The sequence below is a fragment of the Cariama cristata genome, unplaced genomic scaffold (genome assembly GCF_000690535.1).
Source record: "Cariama cristata isolate BGI_N322 unplaced genomic scaffold, ASM69053v1 scaffold35425, whole genome shotgun sequence".
NCBI classification, from domain to species: domain Eukaryota; kingdom Metazoa; phylum Chordata; class Aves; order Cariamiformes; family Cariamidae; genus Cariama; species Cariama cristata.
The window spans coordinates 16,527-39,957 of NW_009619847.1; the positions used below are offsets into that span (position 1 = coordinate 16,527).

General features: G+C 36.4%; 1 protein-coding gene across 1 annotated transcript in view; it reads left to right on the plus strand.

The window, feature by feature from the left end:
* Positions 1–22,666, plus strand: part of FAM185A (family with sequence similarity 185, member A) — a gene marked incomplete at both ends in the record, with an annotated part of 31,614 nt that extends 8,948 nt beyond the window's left edge. Inside the window, 5 exons of the mRNA XM_009701406.1 lie at positions 1,927–2,065; positions 7,511–7,552; positions 17,987–18,082; positions 20,339–20,473; positions 22,523–22,666. Coding sequence (XP_009699708.1) covers positions 1,927–2,065; positions 7,511–7,552; positions 17,987–18,082; positions 20,339–20,473; positions 22,523–22,666 — 556 coding nt within the window. The remainder of the gene's footprint in view (positions 1–1,926; positions 2,066–7,510; positions 7,553–17,986; positions 18,083–20,338; positions 20,474–22,522) is intronic.
* Positions 22,667–23,431: the final 765 nt, after the last annotated feature.

Genomic DNA, 23,431 nt, shown 5'->3' on the forward strand with positions numbered 1-23,431 from the left:
AATGCCACAAGGCAGCCAGTTTGCACCCAAACTATACAGATATTTTTAATTTATTTATTGTATTCCCCCCCTGCCTCAGAGTGTATCTCACTCTGTTTTCATTATCCTGATAGCAGGATGGCCCTGCTAAAATTGGAGAGGTTCTTTGCAAGTCATTTAACTCTATTTGGAACAGGTTTAGATCATAGAACCTGAAATGACAGTGGCTTTTCTTTTACTTGTTGTTTTGACCATGAACCACAGCAGGTTTACACGTTGCCGTCCTGGGTGTCGGAGTAGTGGAGTACTTTGTGGGATGCATTCCTAGGACAGGTGCAATGCAGACTTATGTTTGTTAAGGTCTCTGCTTGTTAGAGTTTTGTTAGAAACATCAAAAGATTGAAAAACTGAATTGCTGTCACTTTGAGTAGTGACAGACTATGCCTTAGTATCATTGGATTTGTTTACTGTTGGTACTTAGATTCTGTAGCATAGCTTTAAGCAGCATCACCTGCAGAGATTGTAGATATTTTCTGTCACAGATTTTCTTAAAGGTTAATGTAGCTTGTTACATTCTTGGAGACCTACTTTGTATTGTATAATCATGTCAAAAGTCTTAAGACAATAGTCCATTTTGTAATCTTATGACTTAAGGTGTAAAGATGGCGTAAAGCTCAGTATGTATGGATAGGTAAGGTCACAGTATAATTTGGCTGTCATACAGTCCATACTAAACCAACCTCCTTAGCTCACTTCTTGGGATACAATAGAGCATAGAAGTTGTGCAACACTAGTTGCTGTTCATCAGAATACCTCTTACTTCATCCATAGCTTATTCTTTATGTAATATAACACTGGGAGGGTCTGCAGACTTATTTTTTTGTATTAACTTTTTTTCTACAAGATGACAATGCTAAAATGACAAGGTGGATTTAAGGATAAATTGGCATAAGGCACAGTTTGATCTAGAAGGCCATATATCATTTCATGTAATGAGTAGGGATTTTGTGCAATAACTTAAAGTCTGCATAAGCAAAAATAAAAACATATTGAGTGGGGGCTAAGTATGAACTATTGCATGATTTCATCATAAATCAAGTTTAACTGAGGAAGAATAGAATTAAATTCATATGGTAGTTGCAGAAGCATGTGATTTATTCTGTTTTGTTTAGATAGACATAGATTATGTCAAACAATTTGTGACTTGTACATAGGTAATCTCATCTATCACCTTTTATTCCTGAAATCTATCCACAGTGCAACTTTTCAAATGTTATCCCTTCTTTCCGTTTCTCTTGAACAGAAGTAGAAATGGAGATCTTATCCCTCATTTTTCAAGGCTTTGTATAGCTTGAGGCTTAAGTCCAAGAATAGAGGCCCCATTAACTGAGGTAATATGAACAATAATGCTGAGAAAAAGAGAAGCTGTGGCTTTTTTTGCAAACCTTTACCAAAGCTATGTCTACAAAGTCAGCCAGTTGAAAATCTGAATAAATAGCTGTGTGTAACAAAGATGGTGGATGTTTCAGTATGTGGTGGCAGAAAACTGATTACCAGTGCTTTAAGTGTCATAATGCTGTATGAATGTTAAGTCTTCATTATTAAAGCTAATCCTTTTTTTTTTACTTTTCAAAATGAAGTGTTTTGGTTTTTAAAAACCAAATCAAGTTTTCCTTTTATCCATTTGACTATTTGGGTTCTTCACCTGTATGATGGATGTAATAATTCTTTACAACATCCCTATGAATTATTAACTTGTTGATCAGAGTTCTTGGATAAAAAGTTTTTTTTGTTTGTTTTGTCTTGTGTAGCTTTTAATTAAGAACTTGATTAGGTTTATTCTGCACCAACAACTGCTTTCCATTTGTTTTGCCTCTTTTTCCCTCTGCCTTTTCAAACTGTGATGACAAGTTTTCCATTATGTTTATTTAAGTTTGTTTCTCTTAGAGTGTGAATATAGAGAAGCTGCAGGGGACATCCATCAACATATCTACTGAAGATGGGCTGCTGAAAACTAAGTATCTCTACGCAGAGTCATCATCTCTGTCTTCAGTAGCTGGTGATATTTTGCTGGGAAGTATTCACGGTAAGAAGGAAATACTGTCACATGGTTAAGGAAATAGTGTCACAAATTTAGTTGCTTTGAAGGTATTCATAATGTTCACAGTAACAAATGGACTAGTGCTATAAACTGTCACTAAATCAACTGTGCACCATATATGAACAAAACAGTTCTGTATTTGTTGATGAGAATTAACTCACCATGTAGCATACTGTATTTATTTTTAACAACAATGTTATAAGCACACGTGTGAAATGGCAGAAAACAACCTATATTATAGGAAAGAAACATGACACATACTAAGGATGTAAAAATATTTTAAAATTCAGCAATGAAAATTATACTAAAAGTAGTAAGGAGGCTTTTCTTCCCCTCTCTCCATCCTTTATTTTCTTCATAGGAGAAATAATTCTTACAGCATCTGTGAAGAACTATGGTAGAACTTGGTTGTATTTAGAAGTTTTTAGCAGAAATTTTCTGTGTATGTCCTGGCACCCTGTGCTAATACAGTGGTGACAGTTCCTGTTCTTTGGGGGGAAAAGTCTATAATCCATCTACCCTTTAATGTCCTTCACCTAGAACTAAAACTAACTTGATTGTCTTTTATATAAACAGCAGTCAAGGTTGGAATCTGGTGTGGTTTTCTAATTTAACAAACTCCCCACTGAATTCTGACTGTGCTGTAATGCGTTTGTGGGGTTTTAACATTAAGTAAAACAAACTGGAGGATATACAAAGAGAGAAAATTACTCGGGTCAGTCAGAGTTCCAGATTTCCAGCTATAGGCCTGATAAATGACATGCTGTAATTTCTTAGCAGTTTTGTGTTGTCATCTTGCTTGAGAAATGGCTCTTGTTTCTTCCTTAAAGGAGCAACTCCTTTGTCTATTTATAGTAAATTTAAGAATGGTGTTTTTTTTTTCTTATTGTATTTTTCTGACATGTGGACTGTATTATTACTGGTCCTTCTGTATGATAAGCTGGTTTGCTTTGCTTTTTTTTTTTTTTCTAACTTCAAACTGATATAATGATACTGTGGAATGATCAGTTTGTGAGCATGTTAGTGCCTCTCTGCACATCCAAAAGTTTATTTTTGTTTTGTTGGTACCAAAATTAAATAACTGCTGTAGTTAGTGACTTACTTCCTTAGTAATGCCTTATTGTCATTTAGCTGAAGAACAATGTGAAAACAAGTAGAATTGTATCCAAATCATACAGACATTTCTTGTGTTACTTCAGGATTATTTTCCTGAGCTGTTTACTAAATGAGTCTGGAACATCTAACGTTATTTTAGCTGTCTCTTTTAAAAACAATTGCACATTAACATTTGTTTGGTACTTCTATTTTTTCAGAAGAATATTTTCTGCAAAACATCATGCTCCTCAATCATGTTTTAATAGTAAGAGCAAATACTTTTAAAGTCTTTTAAATTATTATATTGCATATACATGTATACACACACACACATATATTAGCGGAAGAGAGAAACTCCTATTGTAATTGTATATTAGAAAAAAATTGGACACTTTCACTTCTAGTCTTTGCTCATGAAGTAGCTCAATTTTAGTCATAGTTTTGTTTGTAAACACTTGGACAGATTGTTTCTTGGGCAATTAAGCCCACTATTCCCTATAGCTGACAGTATGTTGCTATTATAGTTGGCATAAAACCAGCACATCTATGCACAAAACTGAGCTAGACTTCATTGCTTTTGCACTGAGAACTTTGAAATCAGGGAAACACAAACTTTACAAACCTGCCTGAGACCCATTTTGTAGTTGAATCTCTGGCCGTACAATTCCAACGCTGTCAGTGCTGAAGCTTTCTTAATTCCTCTTTTGCATGCTTCATACTTCTATGGCAAATGGATAATGCATTATTTTGAAGAAATTGCTTTTGAGTCATTTTTATCAGTTTCAGTAATAGGCATTGGAGATGTCAGGTGACATTGATCTTTCAAGTTGACACTTGAAAAACAAAAGAGCAGCATCTCTGAGACTGAGAACTGTACTACTTTCTCCAAGGGGCAATAACATTATAGTAAAACTTCTCCACAGAGGGGAACATAGGAGTAAAAGGAAACCCCTCTTTGCGACTGTGCCAAAGTCTTGGATTGAGTTGCATTAATTATTAATTTATTTTATCCACAGAATAGTTTAAGTTGGAAAGGAATTTGACATCTAGTCCAAGCTAATGCTTAAAGTGAGCTTAATTAGAGCAGACTTGCTCGTGGTCTTGTCTGGTTGAGTGTTGAATATTCTCAAGGACAGAGTTTGCATGACCTTTCTGGGTGACTTGTTCCAGTCCTGAATTATCCTTCTGGTGGGAAAACAAACTTTCCTTTTTTTATCATAATTCCCATTGTGGCAACTTGTATCCGTTACCCCTTTTTCTTGCTGCTTAACCATGAGAAGAGTCTGTCTTATTTCTCTATACCCTCCCATTAGATAGTTGAAGATCACAAGATTCCTCCTCAGCCTTCTCCTTTTCAAACAGAACAAACCCAGCTCTCTGAGCATCTATAGTGTGTTCTGTGCCCCTAATCTTTTCAATACCCTTCTCTGGCCGCATGTCATTACATCAGTGTCTTTGACTGGGAAGCCCCAAATTGGACACAATATTCCAAATAGTCTCACAAGAGGGCTTTACCTGCTGGCTATACTCTTAATCATACAGCTCAGTATGCAGTTGAGCTCCTCTACGGACTCATACTGAAGTTGATGTTCATGAAGATGCCCAGGTCCTTACCTGCAAAGCTTCTTTGCAAACAGTCAGCACTCAATTTTTTACTGCTTTACAGGGTTGGTTTGTCTTGCGTGCAGGACTTGATATTTGCTTTTGACTTTTTCTTTTGTCTTAGTCTAGTAACTATTTCATTATGTGGGGGAATCACACTGGAAAACGTGGTTATTGAAGTTACTTTATGTATTTACACACCAATTAATATATAGGAAAAAGTGAACATATAACTGCCTTATACTGTTAGTGACCTGAATAAGACAAAGTAGAAAATCCGCAATGTTTCAACGGTAGTACTGTATAATGCTTGAGCTTGACACTCTATAATCCCTTCTGAAAAGAATCTGATATGCCAAAGTATGTGCCGTGTATTTCAGCTATGTTTCTGGACTTCACTGTATATAAAGTGGGATTGTAGAAAACAATTTTATTTTTGTTACCTTTTATGCAGGTGTCTACTTTAGTCTGATACAAATTTGAAATCCAAAGGCAAAGTGATAAAAAGCTGCATAGTGGTTTATTTGCCTTTTCTGTGCATCAGAATAACCCTGCCACCTTAAGAGCCTTCAAAACAGTTTGAAGGAATGGAAATAATACAATGTGAAGTGATGCCTTTATATCCCAAAAGTCATCTTTTGCATCCTGGTCCTATGCTGATCCTGACTTGCAATACTGTAGTTTGAAGTTTTACAATGTTTATGGAGAGGCAAAGCTTGTACATGATAGAAAAGAGAACTGTTTCTTCAGAAGCAATAAAAAAAGAAACACTAAGCCAACTATCATCAATATTCTGTTAAAACTATTATTTTTTTTTGACTTTATAGTATTGCACTACAATGCTGAAGTCAGTTGAATGTAATAATCAAACTAGTAATTACCTCTAGTCAAGTCTTTCTCTCTTTGCTTTTGACATGTCCAAAAAATACTTGAAAACACCAAAAAAAGCTTAACATTTTTAAGTTAAGCATTGGCCTTCATGGAACAATTACATGACCAAAAGTACGCTTCTGTGTACTGTCTGTAGACAGTGCAGATCCAACACAGCAGGACACTCCTATTTGCTTTAAAAGCAACTTTTGTTCTAGCTAAATGTTTGAAGTGAGCCTATCACACTAATATGCTTACATTATGCAACATTCATCCTATCTGCCATATAAGTTTGTGGTTAATAGGAGTTTGATTTCAACATGTTTAATATTTTTCAAGGACCTGCTTATCAAAACAGAAAACAAAAAAAAAAACCAACAAACCAGAAAAACAAAGAACAGACCAGCAAATCCACAAGTCCCAGGGGCTATATTCAGAATATGATCTAGCTTCAGCACCATGGGAGTTGCTGTCTGACAAAACCCTAGGCTTTTTTTGTAGTTGATACAAAAATAAGTACTAGTCATGATAAAATGGGGAAAAGGGTGGGATCATCATATTATGCCTTTTAAAACAGTAAAGCCAAATGTCTTTCAAGTTCGTTGAAATATGGTTTTGTTTTGACTGATTTTCAGAACCCCTAAGTATTTTGTACAGTATGTGCTTGAAATGATGAATTTAAGACTATTGTTGATAAGACTGCTTGTCTAGCTTTCAGCCCGTGGACCACCAAGAAAAACACTACAGGTCGTGTACAGTGGAATGCATTCTACCCTAATGGCTGTTTACTACTGTGTAACTACAGAAGATGGGAGCAGAGCTCGATTTTTGCAAATTTTAAAGGCCTCTTCCAAAAAATCTGAAAATTGTTGTATTACTAAACTGGACTAAATTACTGTGATCAACCTTACTTTTTGATCTGTTATCTTCCTGGGAGCATGAGGGACTGGCAGGAATAAGATGTTGTGGTTCAGTTTTTTTAATTTAACGTCTTTTTTTCCAAGGCAGTGTATGCGTAACATACATGGAACTGTGGAAGTTTCTACCAACTTTGTTAGTAGTATATGTGTATTAGTAGTATAGATGACTCTTCTGTTACGAGGTGCATCTGTCCTCCTTCCATGGATTCTCTTCATGCCATAGGTAAAGGGGAAGAGTATGTATTTTTAGATTTTTAAGGTTAAAACACTAGTGCCTGTTCGAAGTATTGCAAGTTCAGTAGGAGACCATTCTATGTTTTATGCCTTACACACTCTTTTGTTTGATGTTCTCCAGTTTGTGCAACATACTTGGACCTCACTGAAGTCGGTGAAAAGCATTGACAAGGGGTTGTCATGCACATAAGTTTGGAGGGAGTAGGTAATGTTCAGTGAATCCAGGAAGTAACCTTTGAGGATAAAGCAAAAAATTTCCTCTGGGGGGTGGGGCGGGGGGGTATGTATGTATATAAAAGAGGAAAATAGAAATTAGTTATGTTAGTCATCCTATTAAAGTGCTTAAATCATCCATAGTGCTGTTGCAAACATCAGAGCAATTAAAAAAAAAAAACAACTTGGCCCAAAATAAAATAAGAAAATATTGTGCTTTAACCTCGTAATGCTGCTCTGCGTTTTTCTCCCTCACATCCAGTCTGTGTCTTTAAGCTTTACTTGAGTGTTTTCTTGTCTGGAAGCACTTCATTGTTACCCACGTGTTGAGATTTTTGTTTGTAAAGCAGTAATATTCAAGCAATATAACTAGTTTATGCTATTTTGCTTTTATATGCAAATCAGATACACTACTACTTTAGCCTTTGTTATAATTTCAGAAACCAGTTAAATAATACGCTTTTAACATTTTTTTCCCTTTCTCTTTTCCTAATAGGTAACACCAGCCTTCAGACCAAAACAGGGAGTATCACAGTAGGTAGGTTCTATCTTCTCTCTGAGCTATGTTTTCTCGCTCTTTCCTTCTCCTAAAAGCTAAATATTCACAGGCAAAGTAAAAAGGAAGTGATTCCTCACAGATGTTTCTGCCTTCTTTTCTTTTCTGGAATAGCACCGATAGCTGTGTTAGCTGATCCTTTCCAAACTTGACTGTCAGCCTTTTGCAGCTGGGAAAGGCACGCTGTCTAGCTTTTGATATGACAATACCCGCTGGGCTTTGCACAAGTTAGACTGAGCCTAGATGTCATCTTTCAGATTAAGATAGGATAAAAGGACATGAGAAAAGACTTAAGCATGCATCAAATGCTATCATTTTGCCTTTAACCTAGTTCTCTATCCTACGTTTGTTGATATCAATGATTAGCTATGTTTAATTTTTGTATCACTGAAGCATTAATTATTGATGTATTACATATTGGGGGGGAGGAAAGGCTTGTGATAATTTAAACAATGTTTCTGAACTATTACACTAATCATTGTTTTCCATTCAGAAGTAAAAACAGCTCATAAATTTTCTTTCAGGAACTTGAGCTCTTATACGACAGGGTAACTCTGAGTTATTAATATAGTATACACTATATCAGTTTCATTATTCTAGGAAAATATTGGGGCCCCTTCTTTGACCATTTTATAGTACATCAACACAAAAGTGGGAAACCCAAATTCTGGTTATTTCTGTGGTAGAAAATTGAAGTAACAGAATCATAGACAAGATTCAGTGTCTCTTGAGTATGCTTAGAAGGATTTCCCCTTCCGTAAATAAACTTGGTTACAGGCCCAAGTCTCAGACTTCTGCTAATGGTAGTAACCATAGTCACTCACTAAGCATTGTTTATGGACTGGCTGTACTGTTACAACTCTTCTTGTTTCTAAGTGATCTATATTAACATTCCTGGAAAATGAATGCAATACACATTCTTTTGAGTTAGTCATTAAACCACAGAATTAAATTAAACTTGCTAGTCTGTTTTTCCTTCTGTTAAATAAACTCATAGAATATGAAGAGTGTTTAAATAAAGGTTTCTTAACACAGGAGGTAGGTTTTTCCATCAACACATGATGATTATTTTCCTTAATTAATCAGGTTCAGCTTAAGCTGTAAGACACATCTTATAGTTGAATGAACTTTATTTTTCAGATTTCAATTCTGAAAGCACTAGTTAGACTTAATCTTTTCTTAAAGAGCATTAAACATCCTTTAGATGTTTGTGGATTTCTCCAAAGGCAAATAACTTTTAAGGTCCAGTGGTTCAACTCTAAAAGCTTGAGGGGGAAAAAAAAAAAAAAAAGAAAATTTTTAACTGAAAGGTTTTTGTGTATGAGAAACTTACATCACAAGATAGTGGGTTGGATTGCCAGAGACCTAACAGGGGTTTGCTGATAGAAATAGGAAGAACAACTCAGGTCTTCCAACTTCCCTGGCTAGGTTTTCATAGGGATTTCATAGTTAATTATTTCACTGGAGGCAGAATTTTATCAGTTAACTGAAAAAAATGCACTCATCTCTAGATTTTTGGGGCTGTATCCTTAGCTTTTGAGAGATCTGTTTACAAGTCAAACTAAAATATAGTTCAAAGTGCTGAATTTTTTTCCAAGTATTTTTGGGAAAATACACGTGACTGTATTGAGTGTTTCTTATTGTATAATTCTGCATTAAAACAGGAAACCAATGATTTTGTCTCTCACTCCCTTTAATTTTCTGGTTTTTTTGTTATTTATACAATAGTTTTATTTGATTTATATTTTTATTTTGATATTACTTGTTTATGTAAATCTTTTTATTTTTTGAAGACTCTGTCCAAAATTCAGTCCAATTTTAAGCATCTGGCATATGGCAGCACAGTGTTTCACACTGACATTGTTAAAATAAGAAAGTAGGGATTATTCCACACACCCCCCACCCTCCCCCCAATACTGTGAGCTTTATTAGTCACAGACAAATTGTTTTCCAACTCTATGCTAGAAGTTTCCTGATTCTAACAAATGTTCTGTGGGTTTTGAGTGGGTTTTAAATTAAAACCAGACCTATTTTTACTCCTAGTTTTAAGTTACTACTTAAAATAATCATTAGAAATCTGAATAAACTTACAAAAACAAATGGAGTACTTTGTTTTTAGAACTAGCTTAATATTTTAAATTTTTATTTGGTAAATTCATAGGAAAACTCAGATTGTAAGAGACCTCAGGAAGTTGGAGAATCACAGAATGGTTGAGGTTGGAAGAGACTTCTGGAGGTCATCTTGTCCAGCCCCCCTGCTCAAGCACTCTCTGGTCTCCAACCTCCTGCTCAAAGCCGTGCCAGCTGTGAGGTTGCTCAGGGCTTTATTCTGTGGTCTTGAAAACCAATGATGCAAACTGTACAGCCTCTCTGGGCAAACTGTTCCACTGCTTGACTGGCCTTAGGGTGAAAAAGATTTTCCTTCTATCCAGACTGAAACTCTCTGGTTTCAGCTTGTGTCTGTCATGCTCTCATCAAGCACCACTCTGAGGAGCCTGGCTTTGTCATCTTGATCACCTCCTCACAGATATGAGGGGGCTGCTGTTAGGTGCTAAAGCAGTCTGTTCTCCAGGCTGAGCAAGCCCTCATCCCTCGGCCTCTCCTGATGGAGAAGGTGCTCCACACCCTGACTAGCTTGGTGCTTCTCTGCTGATTTCACTCCAGTTTATTGATATCCCCCTTCTCCTGGGAGCCCCAACACTTGATGCTGTATTTTAGGTGTGATCTAGTAAGTTCTGAGTAGAGAGTGAGAATCCCGTCCTTGATATGCTGGCTGTGTTCCAATTAATACTGCCAAGGAGACTGTTGGACTTATTTTCTGCCAGGGCACATTGCTGGCTTATGTTCAGTCTTGCTAAAATTTGCTTATTTCTCAATGTTATTGGTGTGGTCTGATTATGTATTCTCTACTCTGCTGCCAAGTTAAATTTTACCCTACCAGCTTAAAAAATAAATTGCTTTTCCATACTGGATTACTTATGTTTAACCCAATTATGCTTTGAAGAAATGAATCTCTGTGTTTGGTATAGTCAGAAATTATAAAGCTTTGTGGTGGTTTTGTTTCAGAGAGGAGGAAAAAACCTTCATCATAGAATTATAGAATGGTTTGGGTAGGAAGGGACCTTAAAGATCATCTAGTATGAACCCCCCTGCCATGGGCAGGGACTCTTTCTACTAACCAGGTTGCTCAAACCAGCATCTTAACTAGCTTATGGGTAGGAGGGACTTACTCTGGCAAGAAAAACTATATATTGAGATTCAAGAAACTCTAACTTTTTTTTTTAAAATATGTCAGTTTGCCTTATTCTGCTAATTTCTTTCTTCAGTAAGCCACACTAGATGACCTAAAGGCTTCAGTGACTTGCTGTGTGATGAGATAGTGTCATCATAAGGCAATTCCCTAGTACTGAGAGAAAACACCAGAGTTTTATTTTAAGAAGGGAATCAATTATGATATTTAAGACAGTTTTGGATAACTGAAGAATAAACAGTGTTTAGAATTAATGCTGCATCTGTGAGTTTTGTCTTAAGGATTCAGTTTTTAATATGTGATCTAGGGAATTTTTAAATTTAAAACCTCATTTCTGAATTCCGTTAAAGGCATTTACTATACTTCATAAAGTACAGCTCTTAAGTACTTTTAAAAAAAATTATCCATGCACACACTTGTCTCTTATTAAGAATTAGTTCTATTGATGTAGTCTTTACCATCTGCTTGAAGTATGTTAATGTTCTGGCTCTCATTGTAAGTGTCCTTTGTCTTCCAACCTTGTATCTCAAAATTTGACAACCTTCTGTGGTCTGCTGATGACAGACCTGTAACTTTTTTTTTTCCCATTGTTCCTATGCTTTCTTCCACACCATACTAAGGGTGTTGCTCTCCAGGCAGATTGGAATCAACTGCTTTTTCCTATCCCTCAGATGTCAGGTTATGAAAAATGAAACTTTAAAAAAAAATAGTCCGCTATGAGTTAGTATCTGCTGAGTTACTATTTGGTTTTATCATCAGTCTTTGTTTCCACATTCCCCTTCCCTCTCTTTGTCTCCTTTTGAATGTAGATTACATAGCATTCTGGACAGAGCTTATATCTTGAACTACTTCCAAAATTGGAGAATACAGAAAAAGTAGCTGCTGCCTGAGAACAATAGGGTTTTCCTTGCAGCTTAGAAGAATAAACTTTTTTACTTCTGTATGTGTTCTATTAGCAATAAAAAATTTTGGTGATGTTATATCATGTGTGTTTTATAGCATCTCATATTGTGGCGCTGAAGATTCTGGATGTTGTTACAGTTGTACTTAAGTTTATGTTATATTTGGAGCAGCATTTTATTTTTTCAACTCTTGATAAGATATATATTTTGTATTTGTTAAACATATATCTTGCTACAGTTGTCAATACTTATTTGTTTGTAGGGGAAAAATGAAGGGCTACACCACCTATTTCATCCACAAATGGATACTTCTATTCTAATATAGACTTAACCAGTCTACATTCCAGACAGCAGAAATATAACTAGACATCCAAGTATGATCCAATTCTAATAACTTCTAACAGCAGTATTTTCCTACAGATATGATGTCTGAAAGTCTTTTGTAGGATGCCACAAATGGAAAAAATAATTGATTCTTCTGAAAAATGGTTTCCTTTCCTCACTAGTTTGGGTGTACCGAAAGTTCTTGATAACTGAATCCAAAATGATCTCTTCTATCTCCTTAAGTACTCTTGCTATTATGTAATATACATTAGGTATATTCTAAGAAATGCAATGTCCTATAAATAATCAGGTTTCTTCATTACATTCAAACATACATTACCCACTTATGCCAAAGTTAATCTACAGAAATTTGGTTAATGAAGATTTAATTTCCATGGATTTAGATGCAGGGAACAAGTCCGAAAGTCTGAATCTGGACTTATGTATTCATAGCTAGACTTATATATTCATCCTTCTTGGGAAGAAGAAGCTATGATATAAAAGAACTGCATGTCTCATGCACATTAAAATACAGGGATGTATGTAGTGTTGTAGAATACTATTTATTGATTAAATCTGTAATGCAAAACCCAAAGTGCTTTTCCTGTTGGGATAAAATACCATTGCCAACTTAAGAAATCACTCTGTAGTTTGAGGTTTTGTTTTCCAGAGTGGGCCAGCATTCTCCTTAAACATACTAAAATTAAGGCTGACATTTTCTCAGTACTCCTTTACAAGTGTTATAAGCTATGACTTTTGAAACTGTGAAAGTGAAATCCTTGAAATCCTGTTGTTAAAACAAGACTTACTTATTTAATTTTTTTTGGTCTGTAATAAAAAGTATGTTTTAAAGCACTTGGCATACAAAGGAAAACATAGTGTTTAATGAACGTGTCTAGACTTCACCAAATGGTTGAGTTTTGAAGGGACCTCTGGAGATCATCTGGTCCAACCCCCCTGCTCAAGCAGGATCACCTAAAGCAAGTTGCCCAGGACCACATCCAGACAGCTTTTGAGTATCTATAAGGAGGGGGGAGACTCGACAACTTCTAAATATGCCTATATATCCATATATATATGTATACCAAGGTATATGGTAAGATTCCCCTGAGCCTCCCCTTCTCTAGGCTGAGCAGCCCCAGCTGTCTCAGCTTTTCCTCACAGGAGAGATACTGTAGTCCCTTAATTATCTCTATGCCTTTTGTTGGAGACTCTCCAGTGTGCCCATGTCTCTCTTGAACTGGGGAGCCCAGAACTGCACACAGTACTCTGCGTGTGGCTTCACCAGTGCTGATATAAAGGAGAAGGATCACTTTCCTTGACCTTGCTGGCGATGATTTGTCTAACGCAGCCCAGGTACCTTCACCTTTTGTGGCACAGGCACGTTGCTAGCTCCACTGGGACCCCCAGCTCCTTGTCTGCTGGGTGGCTCTCAGCATGTACTGGTGCCTGGGGTTATTCCTGTGCAGGAATTTGCAGTTCTCCTTGTTGAACTTCATGAGGTTCCTGCCAGCCCATTTCTCTAGGCTGTCCAGTTCCCTCTTCATGACAGCATGGCCTCTTGGTATATTGGCCAGTTCTCCTAGTTTTGTGTCATCAGCAAATTGGTGAGGGTACACTCTGTTCCATCATCCAGATCATTAATAAAGGCGTTAAACAGTATTGACCCTGGAGTTCACTGCTAGTTACTGGCCTCCAACTCAATGCTCACAGATGAGCACCTTTATGTAATTTATTGAAACTTCCACAGGAGGTTTTATGGGAATTTCATATTATTGACAATCGTGTTCCTGACTAGATTCATATATCTTCAGAAGTTGCTTCCACCCCATTGGTCTCTTAAATATTTAGAATAGTAGAGACCTATAGCTAATTGATTTGCAGATACGATTAACACAGTATGATACGGTGTGTGGAAGAAGATGCATAGATATAGACAGTGTGGGTAGATATTCAAAGGGGAAGATCCCATTTGATCTACAGCAGGTCAGAGGTTTACCAAGGTGAAGTTGCACGTTGTACTATGATGCAGGATTGAGGCATGTAATGATTTTTTTCGTAACAGAATGTTACCCAAAAGAGACTATGGGCTTTAAAACCAATGGATATAACTTAAAATCTAGGTAGAAAATAGATCATTTAGAGCTACAAGGATAATCTGAACAGTTTAGTTAGCAAAGGAGTTGTTTTCGTGAGAGATTTCTTTGCTTTCCGTGTTACATCATTTGTTTTGCCAGCTCTGGATGGTGAGTATGGTAAGGACTGCTAATGATTTTTTTAGTAGTACATGCAATTTGTCCATTTAGTGTATACATTTCAGTTTTGCATATTTTTTGTGTGACAGTTTAAGAACAATGAACCAAAACAAGAAAATTGAGCAGTCTTTATCAACAAATGATACTAGATAGCCATTTAAGTAGGAATTAAATCTTCCTCACGCTTCAGATATGTTGGAGTCTTATACTTTCTCCTATCTTTAGCCAAATAATAACAAATATTTTGTGCTTTCCAATTGAAATCAGTTTTGTCACTGATTTTAACATGAGCAAGGTTAGTCATTATGTGCTATTAGGAAAAGTAAATAAGTTTCTGCTTAGGTTTAAGGAAAGATCACTGTGTGTAATCTTTTCTTCAGTACTTGGCTTTATAAAATGAAGGAAGAAGAGATACTAAATGTTGTGAACAATGTTTTGGTTTCATCACCTTTGTGGGCCTATTAGTGATCTTTAACTGTACAGTCTTTCTCAAGTTATGTGACTTAGGTCTTATTCTTCAAGCTGTACTTATTTTTCATAAAACTTAAGAAAAACTTTTTCAAGGACATCTTGCTTCACTGCCTTTATTTTTTCTTTTTTTTCCTGTGCTAGTAAATTCTTAAATAGCTGAAGTTGCTCAAGAGTGACTATCTGTTCCATTTCTAGTAGAACAATTCCTCCCCTTGAGCTGTCAGTCCTTAGCAAACTCTGAATTCAAACTATGCACTTTTTTCTTGTTTTTACCTTCAGTTATTCACATCAATCTCAGCTAACTGTGAGTGTATGTTTAAAAATAAATTGCCTTAGCTTTGTTCTGTCGTAACTATAAAATATATGTTGTCTCCATTATTATTTCAGTTATGTATTTTGTCCTACCAGGTTGTGTTACTTAATATAGGGTAATTTTTCTTGTTGAAATATTTGCTTATTTATTTAAATATGGCCTTTTTTGTTATATAACCTCATCTTTGCTGTTTTTAATCCACTTTCCATTTCCTTCCCCTTCTCATCTGTTTAGAGTTATAGAGACACAAAACTTAAAGAGCATCTTTAATAGACTTTGCAGAAGTGATGAACAACTTTAAGTCTCTTGATGTTATTTGTATCTAAGCATTTGTATTTAATATCATATTCATAAAATTATTTTCATAAATCATATTCAGTTGCTTCCATAAAATATATTTCATGTTATTTCCGTAGACCAAAGCTGAACAGGTATTGCAATGTTAACTTTAGTGTTTGGTTAATGCTGCCAAGGTTCTTGGTGTTTTTGAAACTTTGCTGTAGTTTCTTCTGCCTTATGAAACATTCTATTCTATGGTGTACTCTGGGAGTCAAAATCTGGCAGGTCATCCTTCCAAAACAGTGTTCTCCAATGGAAAAATGTTCTGCTTTCCCTCGAGGTTGTTTATTCTTTGGGTTGGTTTGGCTTTTTTTGGCTTTTTTTTTTTAATTTTACTTTCCAGGTAAATCTGTGCCTTGGTGAACCTATTCCTACTGCCCTCTTCCTGCATCCTTTGTTTATGTTTATGCTTTCTGCAAACACAATCCAGTCTCTCACAAAATGAGAACTCTTTTTTTTTTCTTAAGGTATATTAATTGAGAATCTAGAAAAGAACACTTTGTTCAGTCTTGCAGTGGGGCTGCTAGATTTGCAAAAGGCATCCTTGCACTGTGAAGAACCTCAGAAGAGCTGTTTTTGCATTTGAAGAGTGAGAGTGCTGAATAAGCATTGGTCCCTGTAAAGCACCATCGGCTGGTGGTGGTGTTCACTGCTGGTAGCAGCCAGCTGTTCAACAGCCTGGTAGCAGTTGTTCTCCCTGGAGAGGGTTGCTGCCCTAGGGGGGAGAGTCTTCTTTGTACCTAGGGCAGATAAAGGAACTAATCGCACATTTTGTTTAAAGCAGAAGTCAGAGACTGGGTATTTCCTGTATCTGTTGCCAACAAAATCTCTGTCAAGATTATGTAGAGACTCAGTGATTAGCTGTTACTAAATTTGATTGGGAATATCTGTAAAAATAGCTTTTACATGAAAATGTCAAGCTATCGCTACTAAAAATGTTCATAAAAAAGGTTGATTCATGTCAAATTTTCATGTTTTAGTGAATTTAACTTTCAAACTTAACTATTATGAACAACCTTTTAAAAAGTCATCAATAAAAAGTTTCATTGTCATTTACACAAACAAAACCTTTTTTTCCAATTCATTAATTTCAATTAATGAAGAGTTAATTTCTTTTCAGATTTGGAACAGTACTTCTTTAACATAAAATCTGTTGAGATTGCAGAAACATTCACATCCAATTCTAGTTGTGACAGTTTTCTTGTTAGCCAAAGATGGTCTCAGTTTCCCAGCTGACTAAATATGGATTGGCTGCTTTTTTTTTAATTACTTTCCTCTCCAAAGAAATCAATTTTAGCTGTAGGATAGTAATCCCTTTCCATGTTTTTACTGTTGTATGTAATACAGTGATATTCAACAGCTGTGCTTCAGATCTGGGATCAGAAAAACTCCAGATGAGTTTGTTTACAGCGAAAACTGTATGGCAAGCACAAAGCGTTAATGCTGGACATCCTTCTTATGATTAATCAAGTTCATTCTCTCATTAATGTTTTTACTTTTTAAAATGGGAAGTTTCATTCAAGTTTGATTTTTGTTATTTTAGCTACTTCTGAAAGTGTGACTGTGTTTCTTTTTCTATGCAAATCCAGAAACTAAGAAAAACAGTCTCTATCAGTATTTCAAGATTTCTTGCCAATACTTTCATTTCTAGCATTGTATCTAAAAAGATATTTCACTGACTGCCTTTTGCTCGTGTACATATGTCATTTTTTTAACACTTCTCTAGAGTTGCTTCATAATTTCTTTGCAATTTTTGTTAGCTATAGGTCTGTTCAGTAGTTCAAAAGTTAACTCTTTAGGACTTCACTGTAATATTGTGGAAACTTACGTATTTAAAACTGGAATACATTGCAAGTAATTAAAGACTACTTCTCAAGTATACAATTAAGGCTTCTTAAAGACTTGGCATTTGTAAAAGTATTTCTTTAGAACGTTTTGTTGTTATAGATTTAAGCTAGTAAGGTATAGAAGAAAATGTAGGCCTCTCTTTTCCAGGGCAAAGAATGAATGCTATTTTCCTATGTATATTAAAGTGCAATGGTTTTCTCAAACATTTGTTTAAAATTTAGATACAGTGAGGCAGACTTTACAAAGCCTGGTACACAGTTCTGTGTGACAAGATGTTACTATGCAGAACTGCTGGTTGTTTGCATGGGGTAGCTTCCCTGGGTAAAGTTCCCCCTGTGCAGAGTCTGAGCAAATGAACTCTTTTGGAAACTAAAATAGATATTAGTGTTCAAATTTTGTGCTTAATCTTCCCACAAAAGTAGATTCACCTTTGTAGAAAGGGAGGAGTGTTGTTGAGGCATTGTAGATGGCACAAGTCCAGCGACAACTGCAGGGCTATGGCCTTGGGACCAGTGTATGCCACCATTCTGGACTGGGGAGATAAGTTTTGTTCAGAAACCTGTTTTTCTAAGAGAAGTATAACATTCAGTAAATGTATATATTTTTCAAACACAGAAGAATTGACAAAATTAGTTCAAAGTACAAAGAAATATTCTAGTAAATTTTTATTCAAAAACAGTGAATGATATGCAAGGTCTTTTTCTTTTTTTTTAGATTCATCAGATGGAAGTCTGAAAGCTTCTACGCATCATGGGACAATAGATGTTTATGTCAGTCAGTTGAGAAAAGTGGATCTGAAATCCCAGAAAGGTTAGCAAACTAAAACCAATATTTTTTGTGGCAGCTTATGGTGTACAAGAAAAGGGGGTAAGGGGGGTTTTTTGTCTGTCTGGAAAAAAATAGCTTGTGATTGTTGTTTATCTACCTCTCTTTTTACCTCATTATTAGAGGATGTATATAAATACTTATAATACAGTAAACTCTGTAAGGGGCAATGATACTTAAAATGAATTACAGATTTTTTTATTTTTCAATACTTTCTTTTTTTCCTGGCAATGTACCCAGCAGAATTCTGCAGTTGAGTTGGATTACAGTCTTCCTTTGCCATGAGCACAGTTTACTCTATGATGCTGATATATGTATGTGCAGAGTGACCACTGACACAAATTTACATTTCTTTTTCCTGCCTTTTCTGGATGAAATGTCCTGTTATTGAAATTGGAAGGCAGAAAAACAAGATGAGAGGGCCTTACCCTACCATTCTTCCTTTTTTCTACTGATTACTGACTAGAATTTCACTTCTTAGTTAAAAACTCACTCCTAAAGTTGGATTCATAGTTTTGCTATTCCGAAGATATGATACTGTAAATGACAAAGCCCTGAATACATGTTGTTAGTCCTAGTTTTGCAAAAAAAACCCACTACAGCAGTTTTATACTTGACTTTAACATCAGGTCAGGCACTTCAGGTGGTTTAAATGAACATGGTGTTTGGTACCTTTCTCTTGTCTGTGAGACAGTGCCTGCGCCAGATTAAAACCTAGCAGTTACTCAGAATGGGAATAATGAAGGAAATGCATTGAAATCACTTGTGTGCCATTCTTCTACAAGCTATTCTGGTTCCATTGGTGTGAAGAAATTTATTTTTATATTATTTCTTAGTTACCTTTTGAATCACCTATTACTGAGTTAACATCTCTTTGAATTAGTAGCAGAGAGTTATGTATTTAATAAAAGCCAATTAATGTTATTTTCAAAACATTGCCTGACATCTCTTTTGGCAGCACAGTTTAGTAAAGGCAAAGTTGATGAAGTTCTGTTTTCGTTTACCCTGTAAATTCAGAGTAACTGCTGACAGCTGCAGTGTAGAAAATGTCCTGTTCGTGACAAATTAGCTGCATGTGTGTTGGATTTTATGAGTCACATCACTGAGCAACTCTCCAAGGAGGACCCAAAGATGAAGACCTTTTCCCTTTCTTATCCTAAGGCTTTTGTGTATCCAGCAAAATTTAGGTCTAAATTATACTGACAGTTATTTGTGCATCAGGACTGTCACAGGCAAGTTATTCTGTTAAACTTAAATCGCATAGCTAGGATTGCTTTCTGACTGCTATTTAGCTGTTAGGCCATCAGTTTTCTTATGTTCTGCTTCAGCTTTTGGGATGTATTTAAATAAACTTTTTTATGTTTTTCTAAAGTGAATATTGGAATTGGGCAAAAACTAAGCAGCACGTATACAGAAAGGGTATTCTGAATTTCAGTAGGTTTTTCTTTTAATATCTAGGGCGCAGCTTCCTTCCAAACATTGTGGCTGAGTAATTCCAAATATGACTAACATGGGTAGGTTGGGGGGCCCAGAATCTGCTTTCAGTCTGATGTACAGAAGGACACATTTAGGGGAAGCAGAAGTCAGAATTTCTGTTTTTAATCTCAAGGGTAGAATTATTTGGGCCACCAAAACTGCAGTTTTGCTACTAGTTTATATTTTAGTGATACATAGTCTAAACTGGTTAGTCACTTTTGAGACTGCATCTGTTCAAGGATGTGAACAGCTGGCCCTGTGCACTAAAGCAAAAATTGCTAGCATTAACAGGATGTAAGCAGCATCTCATCATTCCAGAGGAGCAGTTCTTTCATAATGTGCCACGCAGTGGCTGGATTAATCATCAAATCTGACCCCCTGTCCTTGCTCAGGAGTATAAATATGCAAGTAGAAGATGAAAATAAAGTCATAATACTTGTGAGATCTGTTAGATTTGCTTCCCTTGGTCATTCCTGTAATAAGATCCTCTACCAAAAGCCATTGCTAGCTGTATATATCAGTGTTAATTTTCGTATCTGCCAAGGAAATACTGTGACACTATTTTCTACATGTGACATACAGTATTCTGGTTATGGTAAATGAAGGTATCGTCATTTATCCTTTCAGAGACGAAAAAAGAGGTTACTGTGTCTGAAGACTTAAAAAAAGAGAACGATTATTTGATTGAAGTTAGCTAAATAATTGCCTGTTTCGTGCTTTGATCTCAATGTTAAACTAACTGGATTTCATTTAAATTTGTACCAGGTTCAATTATAGTCAAGGTACCTGCCTCTCTCAAAGCCTATTTGCAGTTATCTGGAAGAAAAGTGGATGTGAGCTCAGAGATCCGGTTAAAAGAAACACAGAGTGCCTCCAAAGACGATCACATAACTATAAGTGGTAAGGCTTACTAAGCTTGGCTTCCAATAAATGTCTGTCTGGCCTTAGTCAAAACCATCTACGTTTCCTTATGAGTTTATTGCTCTTGGCTGCTTCTTGTTTCATCTGTTTCGGGTTCAAATGTTTAGTTGTGCCATTGTATTCCCTGTGTTACTGATGACTTCTTCATTTTGTTTGGTAGATGACTTGTGAATGCAAACAATGCTTCTCTAACAAAAATCTTGGAGCCAAATTTATCCTCAATATTACTCCAGTGAATTTGTGGGAGGTGATCCCGGGCTGAATTTGACCCATTGCTTTGTTGGCTTAGACAGTCACATATAATAAATTACCAGGGAATGTCTATTGAAAATATAATGAAATGTTTTCTCTGTCTCTGTTGAGTGGGAGAGGGAAGTAAAAAGGGGTATATGGCATATTTGTAAATGTACAGTATAAATGTTAAACAGTGCAGGATAGGCTGAGAAATGATAGGTGGAAGATAACTAGGAGAAGAGCAGAAACTGGAGCATGGAGGAAGAGAGTACATGGAAAGGTGCCTGCAATTACTGGAAGCATTCTCCTAATGCATTTAAAATTGAACGCGGGAATCCCAAGTCTTGCTGTTTCCTGCTTTGGAAAACAGTTGTACAGTTCATTGTCAGGGCGTGTATTTCTCTCCTCCTCTCCAGACATGTCTATCTAGAAGTTAAGGCTGTTGCTGTTACCAATTACTCAGTTTGCTCAAGAGGAAACATTAACGTAATGTGTCTGAAGGCTCCAGCTTTGTTTTTGAATGTGTTATGTCAGTATGACCTGATACGATAGCAGATTGGCTGAGGCTTTGAGTTTTTCTTTGGTTTTAAACCTAAGAAAATATGCAAAAAACTTCTTTTCCTCCCCCATATAAGATGATAATCTCAAAGTCAGGAAATAGTAGAAGTATAGGTACATAATTTTAATATGTAGCCTACTTATATAAAATAGTAGTCTTGAAACGTATAGGCATATCTCTTCATGCCTTGAACAGTAACTAGCATTCAAATTTACTAGTTGTTATTAAATGCAATTTCTTTAAAAAACATAATTAGAAGTTCTCAGGCTAGAAACCTGTGGAAGGACGCCAGATTCTAGCAAGGCTCCGTGGAATGAATCGCCTCAGCAGTAAAACAGTGCTTCTTCCAGTGAGTGAGGACCACTGGCCAGTCAATCATCTTGTGGCTCTGGCAACATTAAAGATAAGAGTGATGTTTCAAATATACACAGCTGAATGGCTTCTCTGGTTTCACAACCCAGTCATTGTTTATGTAGGACAGTCATTGCTGAAGCAGATGCAATTTTTCAACCCACCATTCTGTATGGAAATGATCTTGGCAGTTGAGGGCAAAAGCAGCTCTGATTAGTTAACCCTCAAATACACGTATCCCAGAGGCATGGAAATCGGCAAGAATTATGCAGAGGCAACAGCATTAGGCCACTGATTATCAGTCATTTAAAGAGGTTACAGCATTGCAGAAAAAATTTATTAAACATAGATCTAAATTGATTGTAGTACAGGTGAATGAAAAGTAAACCCTGGAATGTTTTTTTCTGCAGGATACAATTCAGCTAAACTAGTGCTGGCCTAAGTAACCTGTCTTCATCTGTCTTTATACCTGGCATTTAGCTTTGAGTGTTTTCTCATGTACTGTAACCAATGATTTATAGCAGCCCTCTCCTCCCTTTTCTTCACTGGTCAGTGAGAAGCAACAAACCTGAAGGGAGATGAAGTAGTTGGTTTTAATATGTGCTTTGCTCCTTTTCGTACCATTTTGAAAACGATGTTTCCCCTTTCTTTGCCAAGTCATTAACATTCCTTTGGCATGGCAAGGGAGAGGTTTCCTGCTTCTCTTTACCTTGTCCCGTGGCGACAGTGTATTCAATCTGCAGGCCAAGCACTTGTCCCCTCCTTCTCAACAATCTCTTCTTAAAGTTGATATTTGAGAATTTTCTTGTTCGAGTAGATTCTGAAATAATTAAAAATCATTTGATACTGTTTCTATATCATGAAAGTATTATCCACTGTTACAGTATTAGGTACAGAGTCTATAGCTGTCCTGCTGCTGCAACTGAAGAAGTATAAAATGGATAGAGAAGAGGGGTTTTGCAAGTGGAAAGACCCCTTTGTATCACAAGAGCATAGCAGTTTAGATTTTTATGCTTCTGAGTTCGAAGGTTAGGTTAAAAATAGACGATTTTTTCAAAAACTGGACAGTTGTCATGTGGATAACACAGGAACTGGCCTCTATCAGGAAGCTTGACTTGCCTCTGGGAATATTGTGAGAGATGTTAGAGAGGAGCCTCTCCAGTGGGAAGACAGGGTAGAGTTCTGTGACATGGTGAACACGCGCCTAGTCTATTACCTGCTGTAGGAAAGCCTTCCTCACTGCTGTTACAGTGGTTATAATGTCTGTCATCACCTTGCTTCATGACTCCCATTTCCACACTGAGAGGAAAAGTCAGTACACTACAATCCCACAAGCAGTCACATCCAGGGTTTTGCAAGATAGCCAAGGAATAGAGTGGGATTTAGTCAAGAAGATGCAAGCCTGGAGTGAGTGCTCTAGAAGCAGAGTGAGGAGAGCGTGAAAAGGAGTTTTGTTCTTTTAGAAAAGTAAGAGACTTTCCTTCAAAATTGGGACACTTCCTGAGAAAGGGAAGGAACTAGGGAGCTGTGCCAGGGAGCTTACTCTTCAGAGTAATTTGCAAGGATAAGACATCTGTTTCCACTGACACCAGTAAGCACTCTTAGAAGTAGCATGTATGGTATAATGAAATCTGTTATAAAACCAGATTTTTTCATGCGAAGCGCTGGTCCAGCTTCCATCTGTGGAAGTGTTTGTTCGGCTGTCTAGTTTGAGTGCTTGAGTAGCTTCAGTAATTTCTGATAGTAATCATGTCAAGGCATTCTTTTCCTTTCCCTGGCAAAGAGGGAAGCCC